A 17,305-nucleotide genomic window follows, 5' to 3' on the forward strand; every position below is an offset into this window, starting at 1 on the left:
CAGCAAAGCACAGCATAACTCTAATCTTACCAATATGGTTATTATCATCTGCAATAAAAATGTCACCTCAGGTATTAGCAGCACTGCTAAATCACTGGCCTGACTTGAAGTCTTCCATCTGGAGTTGTAAGTTAAGGACAGTTTATCACAGGAGTGATTTATTGTGTAAACAGATCTTGCTGCTGGCATTTAGGAGAACGTGGCTGCCTGCCACTCAGCCAAATTCTTTTATCACACTTGACTGAAGTTCCCAGCCTTGAATTATTAGGTAATAATATCCGAGCAAAAGCATAGTTTATTGTTTGAGTAAACTTTGAAACATAAAAACAGTGTCTTAGCTCCCGGACTTTGTGCTTGCCTTAGGCAAACCGTTTTTCTTTCAGCACAAAATTGAAATGGAACAGGAGTAAGATTTGTAACTAATTCCAACACTTCCTGCATGTGTAATTTACCTAATGGCAGAACACAATCTCCTGAGCTCTTCTTCCCTCATTTCTGAATTGTAAGACCAGCAGCCTTTGTGAGCAGAGGTCAATCACACACAGTCAGACTTGTCCAAACCTCAAAATTTAAAAGTAACACATCTGTGGTTTCCTGATAGGGAAATTTGATACCATCCCTTTTTTATCATTTCATCTGTTTTATCAGCAGGGCTTGAGGAAACCCACGAGTTTCCCCCTCAGAGGCACTTGTGGCTAATTTAGAGCAGGAAGTTCTTTCATTGAAAGGAATAACCTTGTCTGACAACAATTCCTTAGCATTTAGGGTATTATTTACAGCAGTGCCATGATACCAGCAGCCAGCAGATGCCAGCACACACACGAGCACCAAAAGTGCCTCTTTCATGCTAAAGGAGGGATGGTACATGTGAGAAACAAAGCCCAGTCCTCAAAATTTTAGGAGTTAAATAAGGAACAGATCAATAATGCAAACAGTAATGTAACAGTTCTGGGTGCAGCAGCCTGAGCACCCCCATTTCTTTAGCAAGCAGTCCTTGATGCTGTTGAATTGCATTACTTCCCCAAATGACTGCACTTTTTCTGAGCCTGTTTACCACAGCTCTGCCTCCAGCTGCCACAGCATTGCCCAAGTCCACAGCCACAGCCTCAGGCAGTCCAGGGTGCTCTTCTGATGCCACTTCAGACTTGGTTTTCTGCTTTTATGGCATTTTGTTCTCTGCCTGGGCTGTTTTGGAGTTAAGCAGCACAGAATCTGAAAAATATAAAAGTTAAAACCTGAGGCATTAGTACATTTTGCAAGAGCAGTCATGTCTTGTGATCCATCTTTTGCAAGCCCCCTCACATCCTGTGATAGCCTTGCTTCATGCACAGTTTTAGTTAACAGTTCACAAAAGCAGTTACAATTGGCACTGTATCTACAAAAGCAGTTACTTTTTTTTTTACAGTTATAATCATTTGCAAAAGCAAATTTATAATAGTGAAAGCCAGCTGTTCCATAGGAGATTGTAACAGTGCAGAGCTGTCCCAAGTGTGTAAACCCAGAGGAGAAGTGAACTTTCTCTTCAATGCTTCATTGACATATATAACAGATATAAAATGTGGCACTGTACTAAACTTAATCTTGGATTTAAAGAGGCCACTTACTGGAGAAAGGACTATACACTGGTCTAGCAGATAACTGCATTTGCTCTTCAAAACTCTGCCTGGAATTTCAGGGCTAGCTGATCTAGGTTTTTTCCCTTTGCATACTGAATTGAGGATCCTTAAGATCAGATCTTCTATTTGTGTCAGTGTCAAAATCCCCCCATCACCTCTGCACAGTGAAACCTTGAGAAATGCCAGGTTTTTGGCTGCCCACATGAAACAGTGCAGGCAGGAAGAGTGAAAGGCCAGGTGCTCCTGCTGCAAACACTGCAATCCCTTCAAGGACAGATGGTTCTTTTTTCTGCAATTGTCACTGCTCCTGCCAAAAGCCTTTGCAGCACCAAAGTCACAGCCTTCTGACATTAACTGAGTGATGGAGATCACTTCTGACAGACGTCTTCCAGAGCAGAAAACATTGGGCCCAGTGTACAAAAAATCATTGGGCCTCACTGCCAATGGAGATGGGGCAGGGGGAGTTTCTGGGCTCTAACTCTCCTTCCTCAGTGTATCTGCAAGGTTCACAGGTGTCCCCTTAATCTTCCAGGGTGCTTTGGTAACACACTTTCTAAAGAAGGGAAGAAACAATGAAAGTCCACACAAAAGCTCCTACTGCCCTTTGGCTGAAAACTCCAGACAGAAGCAGTTTAATTAGCAGATTTGTTAGCAGTTAATTGGCAGTTATGACCTTTGTTTTAGCAGTCAGGCCTGTTACCTGGAACACAAGTGAGTCGAGCTCACCCAACTCAACTGATGCTGATTCTCACAGAATCCAGACCAGTTGGCCGAGTTCATTCCGGACTCCGGCCGGAATCCAGTCCGGGTTTTTGCTTTTGCCGAGTCCATTCCGGACTCCGACCGGAATCCAGTCCGGGTTTTTGCTTTTGCCGAGTCCATTCCGGACTCCGACCGGAATCCAGTCCGGGTTTTTGCTTTTGCCGAGTCCATTCCGGACTCCGGCCGGAATCCAGTCCGGGTTTTTGCTTTTGCCGAGTCCATTCCGGACTCCGGCCGGAATCCGGTCCGGGTTTTCCCGCACCCTGGATCCCGGATGGAATTGCCCAAAGCTGAAGGAAAATTCCGGATTTTCTGGCTTCCCTTGGCCAGCAGGATCCGGGATGTGCTGAGCCACCCCCTCCACCTGACAGCACAATACTGGAATTCTCTCCAAGGAAATTCAGTGGTGCCATCTTGAGAAAAAAGTACAACTCAGCAACAAACAGGGCAGTATCTCACTTTTATTGTAGCAAATATACGGGACCTTTGAATGACAAGATCACTTTCCCAAGGAATTACTAGCAAAAATATCCACAAAAAGTTCAAATAAATAAGAATACATGAATACCAACACCAAAAGCTGGTCTGCAAATCGTCAGTAAATCAAGTTCAGTCCTTCCAGCATGATCTCTTTATTTTTCAGATGAAAACCCACTAATGCAATGGGAGCAACAAAGGCTCAATACCTTTAAAATAAGGCAAAACATAGTGCATTCTAGGCAATTTCATACTATAGAAATTTAATGTATCAGCTCCAAAAAAGCACATACTGGCTGAAAAAACTGTCAAAATTCTCTCAGAATTCCAACAAGATCCTTTAAATAGCAAATACAAGGTCAAAGTTCCCTGAAACAATGAATGAAACACAGAAGGGACAGGAACAGTGACAGGATGAGGGCAGATCTCAGAGTCTGGAGTCAAACAGGACAGCTCAGCCCAGTGGAATCAGTACATCCCTCCCTGCAGCATTATCCTGCTGCATCCAACTGAAAACGAGGTGGGAAAATTACTGCCCTCAGCATGAGATGCAAGCAATGGAGAAAAAAGGAACATGGCAAGAGACAAACAATATTGCTTTAAATATTAAATATTTAAATTTTAAAGGAAAACAGTTTATTCATATTAGAGTGAAATTCTGTTTCTTCACATCTTCTAGCAGGGTCATTTCACTGGAAATAACTGAGTTGTTCAAAGTTTATACTCATGCAACCTGAAGCAGAGTCTGGCTGTTTATTTGAAATACAACCTGAGCATATTTATTCTGTAGGTAATACTGCAGAACACTAAACCTTTACATTCTCAATAAAAAAAATAAATCACTCTGTTTAAATCTCTCACATCACAGTAATCTGTTCTTCCAGAAGCATCACCAGTGCTAGGCTTAGATCCACATGATCATATTGCTAAACCTTGTAAAAAAGGCTAACAGCCACACAAACATGGTGCTGGGGAAGTATCTTAAGTAATTAATTTTAAACTGAATCTGTTTGATGGAATAAATTTTTCTGCTCTGTTCAGAAGTGTTTCTAAGAATATCCAGCAATACAAAATGAAAGAAATAGAAACCACAGTCCTCTTCATAAAAGGAGCTCTTTCCATCTGTAGGCCCAGAAGACAGTGAGGTTAAAATAGAAACAGGATAAAACCCAGCCCTTGGAGGTCTCTCAGCCAAGAGCTGTTGAGGCAAACACAGAATTTCTGTGTCTGTGTATGAACAAAGACAAGCATGTCAGAAGAATCAAATCAATGACAGCAATTAGACTGATGTGATTATTAGGAGACAAACCTACTTGGCCAGATCCCAGGTGGAGCCCAGTGATGAACAAGTTTTCAGACTTTGAAGTGCCATCACCACCTCCACCTGCTTCCCTTTTTAGTCTCCAGCGACAGACTGGTGTCCATAGGATGACAAACACTGCATTCAAACTCTCCTACCTCTGTGACAAAAGACTTTCCCCAGTGCCAATCACCTTTGCTCTGGTCACAGCTGGTTGAAATGTGTTTATTCTTAGAGAAGGGATCATGCAAAATGTGCCAGTATCTACATGCCCTCCTTACAACCCAGGAAAGCTTCAGTTTAGAAATTTTAGCATCCAGCAATACTCAATGCTATGAGAACATGCTAAATTACTTACTGCATCTAACAGATTTTTTTTTAAAAAAACTGTTATTCTAATTATTGCCTGGATCCTGCTCACCTCAGGTTTGGAGCTTGTAACAGTGAACTAGAACAGTGCATTAAAATCCTGATTATTGGCAAAGCAGCTCTCCTATTTTTAAATACTGCTCATGGGAATCAGGAACACTTGGCTAAGGCAGGCTTGAAGAATTTGGCCAGAGCTTGAAATACTAGCCCTGGGTGCAGGAACCTTTCATCTAAAAAGGCTGAAATACATGAGGCTGGACCAAAACAGAAGGGTGAAACAGCAACACTGGGATGTGCTGGTCCTCTGCAGCTGCTGGTGTTCAGTCTCATCCTGAGTGCCACCACACCTCTGACACAGCCACCTCCTCTGTCTTTGAGCATCTCAGATTCAGTCTCACTTGAATTGCATAGAGCTGAATGTACATGCAACTACAATTCATAGTAAGTGTAACTTTACAAATACTGATTCTGGACATGTCATAGTGCCTATTACATTCATTTCCTTTACCAATTCAAAATTTCACATTTGGTCTCCAGTAGACTAGGCAAAAAACCACTAAAAATATTCCTTAGACAATTCCTGAGCAATGTTTTTATGTATTGTAAAATACTCTACTTTATTACTACATTTCTTAATATTCTCACTTTTCAAACTACATATAAATTCATGCTTTGAAAGTTTACAAAGCTGAAGATCTGGTAGGCACAATGAAAGATAGAAACAGCTAAGCATCTTAAAACCAAGATGAGCTCACCAAGAGAAGTGCAATTTAGCTATATACATAATGTACTCTTTAGTATTTGCTACTTTTTCATTTTCTATCACAATGTGAAGGATCCTCTTGCACAATCTGGTCCATCAGACCTCAGCTCACTTCTCATGAAGATTGGGACTGGTGGCTGAGGAGGAAAATACGCTGACCAGGATTTTAAAGTGAAAGTAAAAAATTAGAATTTTTTAGAATTTCATCTTAACAAGATCCTGTCCCCAGCTGCTGTGATTGATTTGAAATTGTAATAGATCAAGTGACACTTGAATCTTCTCAGAAGAGTCCTTTGTATTCTCCTGTATCTCACAGACATAAGAGAAGACAGAGGACCCAAGCACAGGACCCAGTCCTGATTGTACAATTTTCTACTGCAGGGCATTTCCCCACTTCAGCTCCCTCAACTTTAAGAAGCCAAGCTAGACTGGACCACAGGATAAATAAGAGTCATCTCAGATGACTAAAAATGGGTTTCTTCTGTATCAAAATATATCTTTACTTGAACTTACACCACCTTTTAAATTCTTCCCTTAAGAGTCTGTTTCTTATGTTTTGAGGGGCCCCCAGTTCTGAAAACTAGGCCATCCAGTCTCTGCTAAAAGCCTTAGTTTGCATGACTCAAATATATCCATGTGCAATTTGAAATCTGGGCATTTCCCCTAAATGACAAAAAGCATCAAAGCCTACAAAATGAACTTCCAGGAAAGCTGTCTGTAAACACAGTGAAGATTCCAGGGTATAAAAATACACATTCCATTTTCTTAATCTGTCATTATTGAAGCTGTCAGGTCCCTAGTACTTTGTCTTAAAAAGAATTCTCTCTGCATTAAAATATTTCAAAACATTATCTCCCTTCTTCTTCTCAAAAAAATAATACCTATTTCATCCAAAAAATCCAATTCATCATCTTCTGTGAAGAATTAGAGTTGACTTTGCATAGATAACAGGCTCCAATATTTTATAAAAACACCAAAATCAAACCTGTCTTACAAAAAGCACATCTGGGCAAGGAGAAAAGAGCATGGACCCTATTCCCTCACACCCAGCAGGGTAAATACAAGAACACTCAGCTGGTGCAGACAAGATGTTCTACACTTCTCTAAACTTCACACTGTGCTATTGTTATCCTCATTGAGCAATTATAAATATTTTTGAGGAAAAGACCAATGGAAGACATTTGCCTTCAGAGAAAACATTTCCTGCTGGCTTAAGATCAGATCTATAGAAATGAACAGTGCTGACTCAGAACCACGTGCCAGGAACATTTTTCTCAGGATCTTCCTATGAAGGAAAAACAGATTCTTCTGCACTGGCCAGATGCTTTCTAGCAGTCAGGAAGCATCAACATTCACTAATTTTCCCTCACTGAAATTTGCGTGGTGCTTGCTTTGTGCCATTTGTTTTTGTTTTCCTGTCCACTGTTGTTTTTTTAGGAGGAACATAATTGCTGGCGTTGCCATTTTTCTTTGGATTTGTACACATGTATGTTTTTAAGCCTTTGATGGGAGCAGCTGCACCGTGGAATGCTGGGGTTTGCTTCGGGGGTCTGATGTTCCCGACACTTTGGATTTTAGGGCTGCTCTCGGGGGGCTGCAGACTGAGAAGCTGCTGCTTTGCAGCTGGTTTCTTTCTCAGTTCACTCCTGCCATCCCCACTTTGCCTCTGAGGAGGGGCTGCACACCCCATTCTCTCAGGAACCTTCAGGTGCCCAGGATGGGAACGTGCCTGGCGAGACTCCTCAGAGCGGGGCTCTGCCCTGTGACCCAAAGAGCTCCTGGGCAGCCTGGCAACACCTTCCTGGGGCACTGCCTGCCTGGGGGGCACAGGGCTGAGCAGGGCTTTGCCTTTCCCGGGGCTCTTCAGGGCACGGCTGGGGCCGGGGGCAGTCTGGGGCCGGGCTTTGGTGGCCCTGCCCTTCTCACTCTGCACCGTCTGCATCTGCAGCCACTCCAGCTGCAGCAGGCGCTCCAGGTACTTCTCCAGGGACCCCGTGGGCTTGGGCCGGAATTCGGCTTTCCCCTCCACGTGGGCAAAGGTGGCCAGCTGCTTCAGGTCCCACGAGTTGAAAGGGGGTGGCAGGAAGTCGGGGTAGTAATATTCGGATTCTTTAAATCCCATTTCAGGGATGTGTTCCAAACAAACTGGGTCGATTTCTTCAGCTCTGAGGATGAGTTCTGGTGGTGTGCAGGGAGAGGGGGGAATGGGAATCCTTTCTGAGTCAGAGAGGTCACTGGCACTATCATCTTCAGCATCTTCTTTAATAATTTGCACCGATTCAAAATCAAGAAACATTTCACCTACAGATGCTTGCCATTTCGAAGAGCCTGGGCTGGCTTCAGCAATGTATTCTGCGTGATTCTTCCCCAACTGTTCTTTTGCACTGCAATAAAAATACTGCACTGGGACATCCTTAGCCCTACAGAAGTTTTCTTGTGTGCTGCCCTTTGTGCCAGGAGGGATCCTGTGCAGGAAGGATTCGTTTTGCCTTCTTTCTGGGGGACTCCTGTGCAGGAAAGATTCATTTTTCATTCTTTCTGGGGGACTCCTGTGCAGGAAAGATTCATTTTTCATTCTTTCTGGGGGACTCCTGTGCAGGAAAGATTCATTTTTCATTCTTTCTGGGGGACTCCTGTGCAGGAAGGATTCGTTTTGCCTTCTTTCTGGGGGACTCCTCTTTGGTCCTTGTGCACTGTGCAGTGAGCTGCAAACACTTGGGATCCTAAAGGAAAAGGAAGTTCATGTCCTGTTAGAATGGTCAGTGCCTTTGAACAGCAGCTTACAAAGGTCTTGCCACCCCTTCAAGGATGGGGATCTCCACAACTGAAGCTAAAACTGGCACAGAAACTTGGTAATGAGGCAAAATCAATAATTGCTGGTAGAGATAACACTGCCTACTACTGATTTGTTGTTGGGCTTTTTTATGGTTTTGCCTGAGAACTCACTAAAGCAGGATAGCAAGCTTCCATTTTGATAAATCTCTTTTTCTCTGAGCCAGTGAAGTCAAATGCAGCTCCAGTTTCATCACAGGCATTTTGTCAACCAGTTTGAAATGACTACAAATTAAACACATAATCTTAACATAAAATTTACCTTTTTGACTGATTATTGCCATCCAGCTGGTTTCTTCCCTTCTTATAAACATTTGGTTGGTGACCATCTTGAGTGTCATGGGAAATCTGAAGGGATACAAAAGTTTGTGATGTTATTAAGAAGGTGACTTAGAGTAGGTACCATTTTTATGTTAGGAAAGGGGATTATTTACCTTTTCAATGGCACTTGATACATTTTTGCCTAATCTTCCAGGAGGAGATTTCACATAAGAAATTGGTTTATTTAGTCCTTTGGTGCTTGGATGGCTTTTTCCATTACTGTAACCACAAAGGATTAAACAGAATATCAGATATAAACAGCAGCAGATATGAGGGTCAGAACAGAAGTACAACAAAAACTTGAGAGTACAGCTGAGTTCAAAGAAGAGCTGGTTGCAGTTAAAGTTCATCAGGACTATGCCACTATGGCCACTTTTTACACTACAACTGCACTGCTGTATTTTTAATATTATTAATGCAAAAGTGAATAATTCTATCAGATTATATAATAATAGAATGTAGCCCTTATACAGAATCCTCTGTCAGAGCATCCCAAAGCTTCTTTGGACGTAATAAATATTACAGATATTTAACTACTCATTTTTATAGTACCTGGTAGGTGCTCCAATTGCAATTTACCAAAATTAATTATAAAGTACAATATGAAGGTCACATATGAAGCCAAATCTTGCTTGTCTTTCCCATTTGCATATTCTCATCAAAATTTAAAGGATTATTCCTTTGAAGATAAGGAGTGAACAGGGAGCATAAGGTCTCTCCTGGTATTAATACAAACTATTTCACAATGAAGGCATAAGAAAATTCCTTATTTTATATTATAATAGGGTTGTGAAAATATTATTAAGAGAAAAAGCTCATATGAAAGCAAAAGGAATGGCATTACTGATCTGGGCAGCTTAGAACTAAAACATGCTTCCTTAATTAAACCAGATACATTTCTGAGTAAGCACCCAGAATAAATAAACCAGCATATTCTGTACGAGTAAGAACAGTGTTTGCTCTAAAAACAAGAAGCATTACTAATTTCCATCTGGAAATTATTTCAGAACAGGAATAATCAAACTGTGCCCTTCTATCTAATCTAGCATTACTGCAGTTCAGTTAATTTGCCAGGCTGTACATCTTGTTCTCAGTTTTTATGTCAGTATAGTCAGATTTTGTTTTTAAAAACACATGATTTCACAAGTTCAAAAGCTTATAAAAGAATGAAACTAAATCCTGTGCCTCCAGCATTGCTGCAGTCACCTCTGTGACCTTGTGACCTGCACGATCATCCTGCACAATCATTTCTGTCACTGGGACCAGGGGAGAGGAAGGCAGTGGGAACAAGCAGGCACTTATTAACTAAGCCCAGTATATTGACATTCCAGTAACTATAAAAAGCGAAATTAATTTCCTTACTTTACCATTCCTTTGTGGTTTTCATTGGTGTGGCTGTGGCTTTCCTTCTGCTGTGTCTCTCTGTGCAGTAATAAGGGATATTCCTGAATGCCTGGTCCCATTATTCCTCTTTCCAAAGGGAATCTGCACCTTTACTGTTACATAATCTTCAAACGGCTCCAGTCTTTTGGCTTTGCAAGACACAGCATAACCAATGCAGACATCCCCACGTCCCGGAGATGCTGGCGACAAACAAAATCCTCCCGATGTGATTCTATTTTTAAAGCAGGAAGATAAACATAATCAGCTACCAAACTGTACAGGAAAACAGTGCCCTCCCCCAGCACTCGCTTAGTGGGAAGCAGCATCGTTCAGTTTACTATTCCCAATATAAGGAATACCTGCGGGTACTGCCGTGCTCCCAGGGCTGCCGTGCAGTGTCATGTGCTCATCCCCATCCCTGCTCAGCCTGCGCAGCTCCCGGCGCTGCCTGAGCCGGGCGTCACAGCGCTGGGGGTGGGAGCTGCTGCTCCGGGGTATGGAGAGCAGAGAGCAACCCCGTGCTGCCGGGCGAGCTCAGCGTCCTTTTTGTGTCACAAAACGCGCTCTTCCAATATGCACATATGCAAATCTTGTATCCAATACTTCATCTTTTTCTTTTTCCAAAATAAATGTCTCATCAGCTCCTACTAAAAATACTCAGAGCAGGATCCACTGTTTTCTTTTACTTCAGAGGAACTGCATTCCCGCACCAGGGAACTGCACGGTTCCAGGGGTTCACAATGGTCTGCAAATGTGACAGGTGACAAACAGCTCTCCTGACGCACCTTTACTCCTACTGCAGTGCTGCTTATGTATTTACAGTCATATTAATGTCCGTATCTATTGACACTTGATCCCGTCCTATCCCTCAAACGCCTCCCCGCATCCTGTCCCGGCCGCGCTCAGCGGAGCCGAGCCCCGGAGCGCCGCACTCCCGCACCGGACAGGGCAGAGCAGCGGCCGCGAGAGGCCAGCGCCGGCCGGGCAGTGCCCGGGATGGTGGCAGCGCCCGTTCCTCGGCTATGGCAGGCGGTGCCCCCGGTGGATGGCAGCAGTGCCAGCAGGCGCAGGCTGTGCCCGCAGCGATGGCAGCTGTGCCCGCAGCGCCCGCCGAGCCGGGCCCGCTCCGCTCCCTCCCGCCGCCGCTATCACCGCGCTCCGCAAGGGCCGCTCCTTCACTCAGGGGCCGCCCCGCATTCCCCGGCGACCCTCACCCCGGCCCGGTACCTGCCCTTACTGCGTGTCCCTCGCCAGCGGCGGCGCCGCCCGAGCGCAGAGCGCGGGGGCCGGGCCGGGCCGGGCCGGGCGGGGCCGGGCGGGGGAAGCGGCCGGGCGCCTGCGCTGCGGCTGCGGAGCCGAGCGGCCGCGGTGTCCGGCGGGGCCCCGGGGCTGCTCCCGCGGTCGGGCTGCAGCGGGGGCCGCGCCGCCCATGGGCGCTGTGGCGGCCCCGAACGCGGATCCGTCCCCCGCCAGCCACGACACCGAGCCCGGCGCCGCGGCCGCGCCCGACAATTCTCGCCCGCCTTCCAGCCTCTGCAGCAGCCCCGGCTCCCTCCTGCCCGACAGCCTCCAAGCCTTTCCCGGCCTCGATTCGCCCAGCATCCAGTGTGACAGCCTGGAGTGTCCGCCCTGCTCGTGCTGCTGCTGCCGCCGGAGCGCGGGCTCGGCCGCAGCCAGCGAGGACAGCCTGCAGGCCCCTCTCGCCCGCTGCTCCGGCACACGGTGCTTCGGCGCGCACCGCAACTCCAGCGACCTCTCCGACAGCCTGGAGTCCTTCATCCAGCACGACAGCCTCCAGTCGCTCTCCAGCCTGGGTGTGAGCTCCTCAAGTATCAGCGGTGATAGCCTTGAATCCCTTTCCAGCCTGAGCCTGGGGGCCACCAGCCAGCACAGCGATCTCGAGTTCATCGGCCAGTGAGTCTGTCTTCAGCTTCCCGCACAACGCCTTACTGCTGGCTCTCTGCCAGCTGCCCTGAGACCTGCCACACTTCTGCCCTTCGTTCGAAGGAGACATTGTTCCAGGTGATCTTTGCTGTATCCAGTGCAATAACCTCAGACCTTACTTTGGCTGCCATTCCCAAATTAAGTTCTTCAGAGGGGTAGTGCTCATTATTGCCTGCAGTGTTAACGCTGATTTTTTGCCACCAGTTAAGAATGGAAGTGCGTGGTCCTCAGAGGAATCCCAGCTACCTCTCAGATCTCTATGAGAACATGTTAAGGGCTGAAGGAGCCGTGGCACGAAGGCAGCAGCAGCCCCCAGCAGTCCATACAAGTAGCAGCAAGACTTTTCAGAGCAGTGCCCCAGCCAGGGAGAGCCCCCAGCCAAAAAATCATGCGAGCAGCACCTCCTCCAGCTGTGACCCAGCCCTGCGGCCCATCATGCGTCGCCGAGCGAGGTCCCTGCCGACATCACCCGAGAGGAGGAAGAGAGCAGCAGTGCAGTGTCAGGAGCCCGGCTGCCGCATGAACAGGGTCAGGTTTGCTGATGCTTTAGGCTTGGAGCTCACTGAAGTGAAAGTCTTCCAGACTGGGGAGGATCCATCCATCCCTTTGCACGTCCTTTCCAGGCTCTCCATAAACTCAGACCTCTGGTACAGCAGCTTGAACTTGGAATTTACTATGCAGTGCTTGGTCCCTGACTTCCAGCAGCCTGCAGACTGTCTGGATTTCTCATCCCGACTCCAGGAGCAGCAGGTGTGTCTGGAACGGGTGAGCAGCTCAGATCTGGGGCTCAGTGGCACCATCCAGGTTCGGAATGTTGCTTTTGAGAAGCAGGTGTCCGTGCGCTACACCTTCAACCAGTGGGAAAGCATCCATGAGGTGTGTGCTCGTTGGAACTGCAGCATCCCAGAGAAAAACGGGCAGGATCAGGTCGATGTGTTCACTTTCTTTCTTCCTGTGCCTCCATTCCTCCTTCAGCTGAGCACTCTCGTCCAGTTTGCAGCAAGGTACCAAGTCAACGGCCAGGAGTACTGGGATAACAACAGAGGCAAGAACTACACCCTCAGGTGCCGGACTCACCCCCTGAAGCTGCCGAGGGAGTGTGAGGAGAGCTGGATCCACTTCATCTGAGCAGAGGGAGCGGTGCCGAGCAGCGTGTCAGTGGCCTGGTGGCACTGTCCCTTGGCACGGCGCTCTGCTCCTATGGCAACAGCCTTCTTTTTGAAACCTGCCAAACCTGGCCAAGTGTCCCAGGGCTGGGAGGCAACCAGTGGCCTGTACAAACTGCCCTAAACCTCTGGGAAAGTTAAAAGGGCCAGAATCTGTAGTGAGATACCATCATGAAGAGCCATGTGGGTTTTTTGGGTGCATGAGTCATTGCAGAATGGTTCCCAGGAATGCTGTGAGGCTACCAGAGAACAAAACAACACATTTCTTGTTGCTAATGATACTCTTGGTTGCATAGAATGTTTCTAACTGATTTCTCTTACCATTTTCTACTGTTTCTTTTCTGAGTGGATGGTGTGGCTTAACTGGTTTTGTTTCTAATTTTGTTTATATTACTTCACCAAGGCAGGGCACTATTCCATTTATGCATAATTTGGATGACAGACACTGTAGGGAGTACTTGTATTTATATACCTATGTTATTAAGGCTGTAGTCATGTTAAATATTTCCATTAATATCTGAGTTGGAAATTCAATGCTACTATGAGCAAAACATACATGAAAATGTGCCAATACTTGCTTTCGTGCCAGAAGGATGTTGCTGTCTTCTGGGACAGACTGACATGTTCTAGCAAATGTCAGAGCTGAGTGTTCCCTTGGCCAGGTCAGATTTTGTAAAGCTGAGGCTGTCACGAGAAAGGTTCATGCCAGATGTAGCACAGTGTGAGAGGGGTGGAGAAATGAATGTCTCAGCAGTCTCAGTTGGGCTTCTATTGTCTTCCTTCCACAGCCTCTCAGGGTTTTGGCATGTGCAAGGTCTTGAATACTAAGTACTGAAGCATTATTCCAGGTTTCCTTTTGCTCTGTGCTGGTCTGAACTGCTGGAGAAGGGCTGACAGTGCAGTTCTGGCACTGCTGGCTCAGTGGAGCAGTGGAGCTGAGAGCCATCTCCGGGTTAAGCTGCTAAAGCTTCACACCAGTACTGACACCTGTCACAGCAGAGATGATATTTGCACTTAGGTTTTATTGCCACACTCAGTAATGAACATCAAATGGCTTCTGATTGTCAAAAATGGGATTAAGCCATTTAGTGCTAATATGCACCTGTTGTGAAGGTAAACTTACAGCACATTTTTATCTTCTCAGGACAACCTGACTCTTTGCACTGAGTTCAAATTGAGCACTTCCCTTATAATGAGGATTTTGTAAAAGTGAATTCTTTACAAGGATTATCACCATAAAATGCACTTTTAAAAACATGTATTTATTATTGTCATACAGTAAATGAATGTCACAGTTTCAAGGTTTTTCCAAGCATGTTTTTTAAAGAAACATGAAATCCATGTAAATAAAAAGGCGTCACACAGTATATCATTGAAGCACATATGTTGGACAGAAGGTCCACCAGTTGTAAAATTGCAAAGTGCATCATTAATTTTAAAAAGCAATAATAAAACTATGCCTCTTGTAATACAGAAGATTGAAATAAAAGCTTTTCACAATTTTCTGTTGTTTCTGTCAAGAAAGCTCATGAAGAAACTTAATTTTGAGTTGCCACTTGAAAGAGTAACATACTCTGGAAAGTAAGGTGGGTTTGAGTTGCTAAACAATGAACAGCACCTGATAAAGATGCAGTGATCATTGTATGTATCTCAGAGATGACTGGGCTGCCACTTCCTGATGGAACCTGTTGTCCTTTCACCTCAGAATTCTCAGCCTGCAGGACCTGCAGGATTGAGATCTAATTTTGGAAAAAGACTTGATTCTAATACAGCTTCATGGAAGAGAAGAGAAGAAGGGGTTTTTCCTCAGATTGCACTTTCCAAATCTGTGCTAGACTTAACACATTCATTTCTGGGCCTCACAATTGTGTTATTATTTGTTCTATTTCTTTTCTTTCAGTTCCTGCTGCAGCCTTTCCTCCCAAACCAGGTTCTTTCCCCTGACAGGTTTCATGAAAATCTCCCTGTGCCATGTTAAGAGTGTCCCTATGCAGTGCCTGGTTTATCCTCCATGTGAAATGCAGCTCCATTGGGGTCAGTCTTGACAGAGCTGAGGTTTAGAATTACCTGTTGCCAGGTTTCTCCTAAGGCAAAATGATTACATTTAACTAGCAGACATAATTAATAAAAATATACATTACCAGTTACTTTTTAATCAGTGCTAATTACTGCAAATCAGTTTAAATAGATGGGCATGTCTGTATTGAGTTGTTAAAAAATTAAGATTATTTAAGAAAATGATCGATTTCTTCTGCAAACATCCAACTATCAAATTTGTCTCATAGGTTGCTGGTGCTATTTTAATATAGGTGATATTTTTACATTTAATTTCAAAATCATAGTTTATTTGTAAATTAAATTGCAATTTGTAATCACTGTAATATGCATGTATAGTGAGTAACTACAGCACTTAATGTGGTGTATCATCAGTGCTCAATTGTACTTTACAGCTGGTAAAGACTTAGAACTGCACTGAATGATTATTCATTTGGCAACTGGAGTGTAACATTAGTAATGCCTTCTTTCCCAGCTTCTCTCTCCCTGTGGTCTCAGATCTGCAGGTATTTCATTTGACACTTGATATTCAAACTGTTGGTATCAACACTTCTGACCCTTCACACACAACAGCATCTGTGCCAAAGATTGAAAATACCTTGGCCAGCACAATGCCTTCCTTTAACTGTAAAAAGGATAAATATTTCTGCTACTGTAGTGAGTCCCTGTAAATAGTGCTACCCTACCCTAAAGAGTTTTTCCATTTTCTCTGGTGTTTTCACATGTGTCTGAAATGACTGTGGCCAAGTAATTTCACTGTTGGTTCTGGTCTGTTTAATGCATAACTCAGTGAAACTTCTGACTTCCCTTCTGCTAAACCAAACAAAACAGACTCATGTTACTGAATGAGAAATGAGCTGAAGTAATCTCAGTGTGGATTGCAGGAAGGAAAGTGTGTGATCCACTTCTGGACTGAGTCCCTTCTCTTTTGCTATAGAATGAGTAAGGCTGGACAGGCTCAGGCTCTGTGTTTGCTCATGGTAAGGGAAACTTTGACTTAAAACAGGCTTTGATTATTTCTGCTTCATATGGTGAAAGCACAATTCAGGATTCAGTTTTCATAGAAAACTTCTGATGCTCCAAGTTCCTCAGGCAAAGTTTTGTCCTTAGGAGGTTTCTCAGTAAAGCTGTTTTACAGATCTGCTTAAGCACTGCTCACTCCCAGCTCCTCAGTGCAGATACTCCACTTGTCACACCACTTGTCATTTTCTTGCATTACAGTGACATCTCGTGGTATCTGAAATACTTTCTGTGCAGGGTTTTGGGTTTTTTTCCCCTTTTATAGTACTGAGTATTTATCTGTCTTTCTCATTTCAGGGAATCAGCAGTACTATTTTATTTACAATTGCTGCAGGTTTACCTGCTGTGAGAGGTCCCTTCTCTCCTAGATGCTCCACTGTTGCTGCTTATTCTAGATGTGAATGGAGACACTTCTCGATACTCTTCTGGAGTAGGTGAGCTTCATGATAAATTTTATCATCTGTATTTGTGGTATGGCAATAGATACACCAGTACCACACCAGTACAGGTAAAGCCCCCCTTTGGCACTGTCGGATTCCATTTAAACACATTATCCAGTACTGCTGGATGCCATTTAAGCACATTATCCAGTGCACTGCTGGCTTCCACTTAAGCACATTATCCAGTTCCCTCTGCATAATAAACACCACAGACGTCAGTGGAAGCTCTTTGCCCACAGCAGGTCTGCAACCGAGCGTGTCTTTGCACCTACTCGGGCAGTGAAAGCCCTTCTAAATTGGGCACAGGAATGGATTTAGCTAGTCATGCCCAGTAATTTCTGTGTGTGCGCGGAAATCAGCCCTAAACAGCGGCGGTAGACAAATGCAGCCCGCGGTGCCCCAGCAGCGCCCGCCGCGCTGAGGGCGCTCCCGCCGGCCGCGCTGAGGGCCCGCAGGGCCCGCCCCCCGCCGCTCGCCATTGGCCCGCGCCCGCGCTGCCGAGCGCTGATTGGCTGGTGGAGCCCGCGGGGCGCGGCCCGCGCTGAGGGCGCGCGGCTGAGGGCGGCCGGTGAGGCCGCGCCGGGCCCTGGATCCGGCCGGGGCAGCGCGGCCTGCGGGTCTCCGGTGTGGAGAAGGGAATTGCGATTCCTCCTCAGGGCTGCCTGAGCGGGCTGGAGACAGCAGAGCTGTGAGCTGCCAGCACGGGCCTCAGAGGAGCCCCGCTGTGTCCTTGTGTTGGAAAAAGTAATTAACAATCACCCTGTATTTGTTATTTCTGTGTCATTTAGTGCAGGAATAGCTAGGCTGTGTTCCCAGTTGATGTTCTACAGAAGAAATTCCCTGTCTTTAATCATTAT

At 45.4% G+C, this 17,305-nt stretch overlaps 2 protein-coding genes across 6 annotated transcripts; one reads left to right on the plus strand and one right to left on the minus strand.

Moving 5' to 3' along the window:
* Positions 1–2,819: 2,819 nt before the first annotated feature.
* Positions 2,820–11,124, minus strand: FAM217B (family with sequence similarity 217 member B). 5 transcript variants are annotated; one of them, XM_059862484.1, is made up of 5 exons: positions 11,051–11,124; positions 9,803–10,055; positions 8,554–8,659; positions 8,382–8,467; positions 2,820–8,010 (listed from the first exon to the last, which is right to left on the minus strand). In XM_059862484.1, exons 2-5 carry the CDS (start codon positions 9,901–9,903, stop codon positions 6,654–6,656), a joined length of 1,650 nt encoding a protein of 549 aa, XP_059718467.1. In that variant the 5' UTR covers positions 9,904–10,055; positions 11,051–11,124; the 3' UTR covers positions 2,820–6,653. The 5 variants fall into 5 exon arrangements, with proteins under 5 accessions (XP_059718467.1, XP_059718468.1, XP_059718469.1 ...); XM_059862485.1 differs by having other exon boundaries at positions 11,061–11,108; XM_059862486.1 differs by having other exon boundaries at positions 11,038–11,059.
* An 852-nt stretch (positions 11,125–11,976) lies between these two features.
* PPP1R3D (protein phosphatase 1 regulatory subunit 3D) lies at positions 11,977–14,457 on the plus strand. Its single transcript, XM_059862537.1, has one exon. The coding sequence runs from the start codon at positions 11,978–11,980 to the stop codon at positions 12,893–12,895; it is 918 nt and encodes a 305-aa protein (XP_059718520.1). The 5' UTR covers position 11,977; the 3' UTR covers positions 12,896–14,457.
* Positions 14,458–17,305: the final 2,848 nt, after the last annotated feature.

The sequence above is a fragment of the Haemorhous mexicanus genome, chromosome 18 (assembly GCF_027477595.1).
Source record: "Haemorhous mexicanus isolate bHaeMex1 chromosome 18, bHaeMex1.pri, whole genome shotgun sequence".
NCBI classification, from domain to species: Eukaryota; Metazoa; Chordata; class Aves; order Passeriformes; family Fringillidae; genus Haemorhous; species Haemorhous mexicanus.

Coding starts and splice junctions, on each gene's coding strand:
- PPP1R3D (XM_059862537.1), top strand. CDS start 11,978: ATGGAAGTGCGTGGTCCTCAGAGGAATCCCAGCTACCTCTCAGATCTC.
- FAM217B (XM_059862484.1), bottom strand. CDS start 9,903: ATGGGACCAGGCATTCAGGAATATCCCTTATTACTGCACAGAGAGACA. Junction 8,468..8,553: donor TATCAAGTGCCATTGAAAAG/GTAAATAATCCC, acceptor GTATCCCTTCAG/ATTTCCCATGACACTCAAGA. Junction 8,011..8,381: donor GGCAATAATCAGTCAAAAAG/GTAAATTTTATG, acceptor CTTTTCCTTTAG/GATCCCAAGTGTTTGCAGCT.